Source organism: Dreissena polymorpha, chromosome 13 (genome assembly GCF_020536995.1).
Source record: "Dreissena polymorpha isolate Duluth1 chromosome 13, UMN_Dpol_1.0, whole genome shotgun sequence".
In the NCBI taxonomy this organism is placed as follows: Eukaryota; Metazoa; Mollusca; class Bivalvia; order Myida; family Dreissenidae; genus Dreissena; species Dreissena polymorpha.
The window spans coordinates 41521509-41529629 of record NC_068367.1 but is presented as its reverse complement, the minus strand read 5'-3'; the positions used below and the strand labels follow the sequence as shown (position 1 = coordinate 41529629).

At 36.7% G+C, this 8121-nt stretch overlaps 1 protein-coding gene across 1 annotated transcript; it reads left to right on the top strand.

The window, feature by feature from the left end:
• Positions 1 to 5457: 5457 nt before the first annotated feature.
• LOC127854613 (uncharacterized) lies at positions 5458 to 7812 on the top strand. Its single transcript, XM_052389677.1, has 3 exons — positions 5458 to 5463; positions 5768 to 5970; positions 6897 to 7812. The coding sequence occupies exons 1-3, from the start codon at positions 5458 to 5460 to the stop codon at positions 7150 to 7152; spliced, it is 465 nt and encodes a 154-aa protein (XP_052245637.1). The 3' UTR covers positions 7153 to 7812.
• Positions 7813 to 8121: the final 309 nt, after the last annotated feature.

Genomic DNA, 8121 nt, shown 5'->3' with positions numbered 1-8121 from the left:
ACGGGCCTCATGTAAATAATTCATGAATTACATTTTTGTTTTCATTTATTTTTATTGAGTTTCTTTTATGTGATTATTCTTTCTACACTCAAAACGTCCGAATTGTTGTAAATGTTGCATTCCCCCTGAACATTATTCGATACTTTAGATACGTACATGATATCTTTGGTTAATAACAAAACAGTCCAATTAAGTAAACTTTAAAAAAATAAATATATATATTGTGCGTCATACTTTCAAACGTTTTACTCAACAGGAGGTGGTCGGCTTTGCATACATTTGGTTTTACGAAGCAGACAACAGATCAGTGGTCATGGAAATGGGCAAAAAGTTGTACTTGTTTGACCTTGAACAGATTAACTTCAGCATCGTGTTTCCGGGCATCGTCTCGGGAGGAGTGTGTATCGTCACCAAACAGAAGCGCACGTTAAAGTCCTTATTTACATTTTACAATTCATGTGTGGGGTGGCAGTATTCACAACATTGTAATTAAATATTACGGTCATGGTGTGCCATTACTATTCAGCGTTACTAAGAAATCAAAGTCATGATTTGAAGATTTTGCGAACTGAGCGATTTGGGTCAGAGCGTGTTAGAAACCGTTCCGCCCAATTTATCTCTGTCTATGACGTCATTCTTCATTTGTAGAACTCCTCGTGACGTCACGTTTTGGCAAGAACGTAAAACTGTACACCATCACAAACGGCTGCGTTGACGCCATAATCAAAACTGGATACAAGGAGGAGATCTACCAAGTTGTGATCAGTTTTTATACCTTTCTCCACAGTATGCCATAGGCCACCAGTACAAGTGTAGTAGCAAGCAGTTAACATCTCAAAACTTTATTGCATTTTTGTTTTTGAATAATGTGACGAACATTTACATTCGCAAGTGATGTGTTCATATTATGTACGGCCATTCTCCCCATACCCCTGATTCACGAAGGGCAGTTGCCAGTTCTCATAAAAGCATGCGTACCAAGTTATAGGAAGACAGCTTGCCTAGGAAAAGTGTATGTTAACTGGCCGTCATGATATGACTTTCATACTGTTGAAAAGGGTGATCAATGAAAATGATCCCCGTTCTGTGAAAACTGGGCTAAATGCATGTGCGTAAATTGTCGCCCCAGACTAGCCTGTGCAGTCCGCACAGGCTTATCCGTGACGACTCTTTCCGCTTTAACGGAATTTCTCGTTAAAAGAAGATCTATTCCTGAGCGAAAATCAAGTCAAGGCGGAAAATGTCGTCTCTGCGAACTGCACAGGTAATCTGGGACGACACTTTACGTACATGCATTAAGCCCTGTTTTCACAGAACAAAGCTCATATCGTTGTTTTACAGGTAAACGATCCGGGAACGCTCGCCGCAGTAACGGTTGAAATGGGACCCGTAATGGTGATGGACCTTGTCACCCACTCTCGCATGTATGAGATCTCAAACAGTACGTACAGGAGATGCGACAGTATCTTTACCTTTCAGAATTAAACATACGTTGGAATTTCGCGGCATATATCGTTCAATATATTTTAAGGTTTACGGCGTCTCTTTTTCTGTGTACGCATTACATATTAGCATAACATATACTACCAACAAAGCTTTTAAATGTTGTTGTCAAGATCAGTTTATGGTTTTCGCTCCATATGTTATAAGACTACGAAAGTGTTATCGACCAATCGACTATTAAGTATGAACGTATGTTTTATACCAATGAGTCTGTTTTTTCCTGTTAATCTGTTGAAGAAATTCAGTTTTATTCAAACAAATATTTATTTTTTGTAAACACATGTTTGCACCCTTGTCGCTAATTTGATTGCCTTTATAACTTATATTATCCGCGTTCTGTGAATACTGGGCTAAATGCATGTACGTAAAATGCAGTCCACACAGGCTAATCAGAAACGACCCTTTCTGCATAGAATGGATTTTCGTTTATATGAGACTTCCTTTAAACGAAACATTTCATAAAAGCGGTAACTGCAGAGGCTAATCTGGGAGGATTCTTTACGAACATGCATTAAGCCCAGTTTTCCAAGAACGAGGCATAGATAAGTTCCGCGCTAGTTTTAGGCCGGCGGTACGGAGGGAGATACATGCTGTTCGACTCCTACATGTTGTTGACCCGAGTCAGCAGCCGCTTGTTCTTCATCGGAGGTTACGTGGGCGAGCGCACAGACAATGAAGTTCAACTTTTCTGCTGGGACACTGAACAAAGTAGGCTGTTTGTCCCGGTCTTGCAAATAGATCAGTTTTTTTTATCGACGAGTTTCCTATCTTTTTATTACATGATTTTACCAATAAAACGACATACATTATATTTTATCCCATTTTCACCGCGACATTGACGGTATAACACGTTGTGGAATATACTTGCTTGTATTCAACACTGTGGAATATACCTGTCGCGTGCACGGACTACTTTTTAAATGACGTCATGCGATATGCGCTAAAATTAGGTCGATATTGTTTGGTTCATTGATCGAATTTTAAGGTCACCCATGAAAAGAAAATGTGCATATTTTGCAGAAAAAAATATATATGACATATTCACCAAAAGAAATGTTGAAATAAAATATAAAATTACACGATTTTTGTTTTGTTATTTTTTTATTTATATTTACTTTACCACTGAATGATTTTTCATAAGAAACAAAGTCGACAAAACTTGAGCTTCAAAATTATACGACCTTCAACCTTTAAATCTAGTCATATGACATTATTTAGTGTAATGTGCATTGTTTATAACCAAAGCATATACTTTTGACATTTAACTTAAATATTAAGAATGTACAACAAGCCATACACATATCGCACAGTTCATGAATAATCTGCTATGTTTGCTTTCCTATTTAATTCACGTTAGGCATAGAGCTGTGTAAAGTATAAGATGGTAAAAATAGCACCACACTGGAATTGGGAACGTCCCATTTGTACACGGGTATTTTCTACTCATTCATCTGTTGTGTACTTGAATGTTTTCCATTCTTTGTGTATTTATATATTAGATTATTTTTTCGTACAATAAGGGCATTTACCTTAGATAAATAAAACAGTGTGCAAGTTTAAACATAATTATGTTTATATGCAGAAATCTGCAAATGCAACCGAGTTTACCAACGGCTATTATTAGATAAACTGCTCCGGTTCATTTGAACAGCAGTAATGTAGAGTACATGACGTAGCGTGTGACGAAGAAGAAAGTTTATCGCGTTCATATACTCATTTGAATAAAGTGATAGAATGGCATAAGGGTCTTTATTTAACTATGCTAAAATAATTATTAAAGACCCTAGATGCAAAATCGTCAATAATTGAGTTAAATGGATTATTAGATGGATTTTAAAGGATAATTAAAGGTAAGATACTAGTTCTTACATGTTTTGATTTTTGATTGTACTTTTGTCGTTCCCTGATCTCGGGGAAATGATTTTAACATGGGCGCCATTGATGCATCGGATCACACACGGCATACCCATAACATTATATAAAAAACACGTTCTGCGCGTCCTGAAATTCGTCGTCCGAAGTCGGAAAACGTATTGCCCTGTATATTTTGTCAAATAAAGTGTCAGTCGCTGCAATTGTCTGTTTACTCGTCAAAATTGTCAAGGTCTTCGATAGCTAAAGAAACTTCAGCGTACAGTTTATTTAGTATTGACAGACCTGTACAAAGTCGCGCCAGTCAAAAATCATAAAAAGCGACATTTAAAGTAATGTTAGCCAGAACTAGGTCGTCGATGGTGTACATGTATGTTGACATCGACAGCATTTTGTCAGGAGTAATGGCCGCCAGATTGGATTTTGATCATTTTCTTTCGAAAATAAAATAAATTATAGTAAAGTAAAATCTTCTTTTCGCGGTCGTAATGTGTTAAAATTCGCATACTGCGTAAAATTGAATGTATGCATATGGTGATATTTTTACTTGTTTTACAGTTTGTGTGTGAATTTTTTAAAGACTATTTCGCGTACCAGAACAAATACATGTATATCACTACGCATGGTTACATTTGTTAGATTTTAAGCGCTTTAATGACGGAATTAAAATTATTGTTAAGGTTATTAGATCTATTTATGTTAAACGTCACGTTGAAAAAATCAAATGGGATAAATAGAATACTAGGATTAGCGTTGAATACAGAGAAGTTTATGTTGCTCGGCTCGAACACCGAAAGCGCTCGCCAAGGCTCGCGCTTCCGGCGTTCTAAGCCTCGCAACATAAACTTCTCTGTATTCAACGCTAACCTAGTATTCTCTATATATGTATGGTCGGTAATTGAATAGAGTCCGTCTTATAGAACTTCATACGATATATATGTATGGTCGGTAATTGAATAGAGTCCGTCTAATAGAACTTCATACGATATATATGTATGGTCGGTAATTGAATAGAGTCCGTCTTATAGAACTTCATACGATATATCGGTAATTGAATAGAGCCCGTCTTATAGAACTTCATACGGTATATATTTTAGCAGCGCACTTGGAAAACCGGCCTTAATGCATGGCCGTAAAGTGTCGTTCCATATTAGCCTGTGGAATTCCCTAGATGCTCGCTTGTCTTGTATTTCCTTCAAACAAATCATGCCTTGCAATCAGAAAGTGTCATCCAAGATAAGCCTGTGCGTACTGTACATGCTAATCTGGGACAGCCATTTTAGTTTACGCACAAACATTAAGCCCAGTTTTTTCCGTTCGGGTTTCATTTAGTTACGGTGCGATTTTGGACGGAGTACAATAACAAGGTCTCGACCTCTCTAATAACTTACTTTCAATAATTCGTTTCAATTCCCGACAATAATTTACTTTTACTTTTTTTAAGGATATTATTTTGTATTAATGTGAAATAACAGTGAGCATAAATTCAAGCCTTAACTGTAATTTTCCGGTACAAAATGTGATAACAAATTACCAAGGCAACTTTTGAAACCTAAGGAAATTTCTTAATTTTAATAATAAATATGCCCTCAATCATTTTGCTGGTTCGTTTAGATGGGACACATTTTACAAGTCTGTCATGACGAATCTTTGGATTACACAAAGCTTTTGAATTAAAACACTGAATTTAGTCGTATGCCAGCTTCTCCGTTCCCCTTAAGACATCGGTGCATGCCTTGTAATTTAGACAGACTCGACATGTTTTTGTTCAGACATGTCACTGGTTTTGAGCATCAAATATTTCACTGGTTACGATCATGTCTCCGATCAACACATTGTCCTTCTAATAAAAAACAACAGCATGCGATGACGTCATTTTGGTCCAGTATTATTTTCTTACTCTTATTTGTTTTCGTTTCAACAAGTACAACACGTACGGATGTAGTCAACATTATTGAGATTCGTTATAGGTAATTGACTGCAAATAATATATATAAACACGCTCACAATTATTAAATTTACGACAAGCTCGGAGCAGTTTTCGATCAGCAAAAAGGATATAACTGATGCGATTACTTTAATATGTCAGTATGTAGGATTTGTCTCAATTGATTGAGCGAACTATGCAAACACTTAACTGAATTACGAATAAAGGTATTATAATTTTCAGCGCAAAAATGCAATTAATGGAGACAATAGTGACATGTTTATTATAACAAATTTCAAATTGCTATAAAAATATATTTCCTATAGAAGTGCAATAAAAAGTTTTTCACAATCACAACTCAGACATTTTCTTCTTTATCGCGATTTTCTTAATTAAACAAAAAACTTTGTTTTGGTTAAGTATCCGCTTCGACCATGCGCAGTTAGCTGACTTATTATATTTCAGCAGCCAGTCAGTCCTTTCCAATACCAGAAGTTACTCGCTTTTGGTTTCCGGCCCAGTACCCTCTTTCTGGACCCGGACTGCGTGTATGATGCCACCTGCCACCGCGCCTGTTGTATGCATGCACCGCGATCCCGGAAGGAGAGCCCACAGAAACCGGACGCACCTAGCGGGATCGCGGCACGGGGCGCTGTTGATCCTCAGATGTGAGTATCACGTGTCATAAGTAAATGATTGATGTTTGCTATTAATTTTTCACACGGTATTCTTTTGGGTGTTTGTTTATCGTTTGTTCGCTCTCAGGTGCCAGCCTGTATGCTTAGATTACTTTTCTATCCATCGGGCGCTATATAGGAAATACTTAGTAGCACTGCACAATAACAATCTTCCCTTTTTCCCATCACCGATGAAATTTTACAATGCTCGTTCTGGGAATTCTAGGCTTAATGCATTTGCCTTAAGTGTCATTCCAGATTTACCTGTACAGTTCGCACAGGCTAAGCAGTGAAACCGCTTTCCGCCTTACCTGGATTTTCGTGAAGATGACGCTTTCTATTACACAAATTTCCATTAAAGCGGATTGGATTTGCTAAACACAAAAAACAACAACAACCGAAAAATTCTAAACCGTTATACAGGCCAATTAACATATATTCTATAAAATTTATATTTAATGAAATTTTTGAAAATAAAATTAACAATTTTATGTATACTCGTCAAACAAAATAGATGCAATGCTTGAATTAAATCAGTTCCGAATGAATAGCAAATGTTCAGATGGTAATTACCTTAAACACGCGTTATTATATGAAAAATGGCGACCCCTGTCAACGATAACGCCTTGTTATTTCAATAATAATTCATGATAAACTCGTGTTAAAAGTCGTTTTTTGAACACTCTGTTTTATCTGCATCGATTTTGTACTTAAAACACGAGTTTCACGTGCATGATAATGTTTTGAAAGCTGAGCGCACGAGCTAATTGTGACATTTTTTTAAGTATCTTTACCTATTAAAGGAAATGCATAAAATTATTTTTCACTTACAACACAAGTGTATTTGAAATTAACGCAGTGTTTTTTGTCACGCGTTTCCATGTAATATGTTTGTCTCATTTTTGATAAATGCGCAGTGACAACATCGATTGGATCGCCCCAAGTCTGCACATGCGCAGTGACAACATCGACCGGATCGCCCCAAGTCTGCACATGCACAGTGACAACATCGACCGGATCGCCCCAAGTCTGCACATGTGCAATGACAACATCGACCGGATCGCCCCGATTCTGCACATGCGCAGTGACACACCACCCAGTCTTCCGAACGCCGCAGTTTTCAGTTTCCGGAACAACGCAAACGTGTCCCAGTCGAAGATAAAAAATGGTTAAGACTCCACTTTCACGATCGCATCTTTTAACATTATATGTCCAGTTTTTGATTATATTCTCAAACAACGTAACTTATTTAGTCCTGTAATGTTGGTGAAAAAAAGAATTTAAGTTGTATCTACCAGCTACTGATGATAATTTAAGTGATGCTTGATTGGTCAATTTTGACTGCACCCGAGTATTATTCCTGCCTTAAATCCGACGTCGTAAAACGCGCTACGGAATACTAAATAAAAATATCTTTGAAGAAAAACTCAATATGCCTTTAAGGCAGGAGTATCGATAATATAATGGCTGTTTTTCAGAATATTGACATAAATATGAACATCATTAATATTAAAAATATAGCGGACAACGATCAATTTAGCGTTCGAATTCCCGTGTGCGAGTTACTATATTCACCGTATCCGGGGTTCATTTAAGTATACTTAAGCGTACCCGGGGTACAGTTAAGTAGTACCCGAGCATAAGTGACACAAATCATAAAATGTATTAAAATTGCAAAGACGCACCTTGATAAAATTATATCCTTCATAACGAGTAAATAATAATTGTATAATTATAAACTACATAAGTACTAGCCACGGATCGTATATTGACAGGAGTTGAATCGAGTATTTGACCCTTACTGTAGTAAATTAAATTGTATGCAAAAACTAACCATCCGAGTTTATTGGTTTAAACGTTATCTTGTTGCTTATTAATTCTTCTTTAAAAATATAACTTTGAGTATATTTCCGTTGTTATTTATGGATTTATAGCGCGTTAAACACAAAAAATAAACATATATGTTTTACCCCCACGTGTTTAACCGTGTCGTAACTTAGTCACGTGACTGGTAGCTATCGATTAGAGCACATCGAAGCGCCGAGGTTATACATTTGGATGAACCCATATATCATTAGAAAGCCTACGTTTCGTAGCTTTCAGATATATATAAATATATATATAAAGTGTTTGTTCTGATTT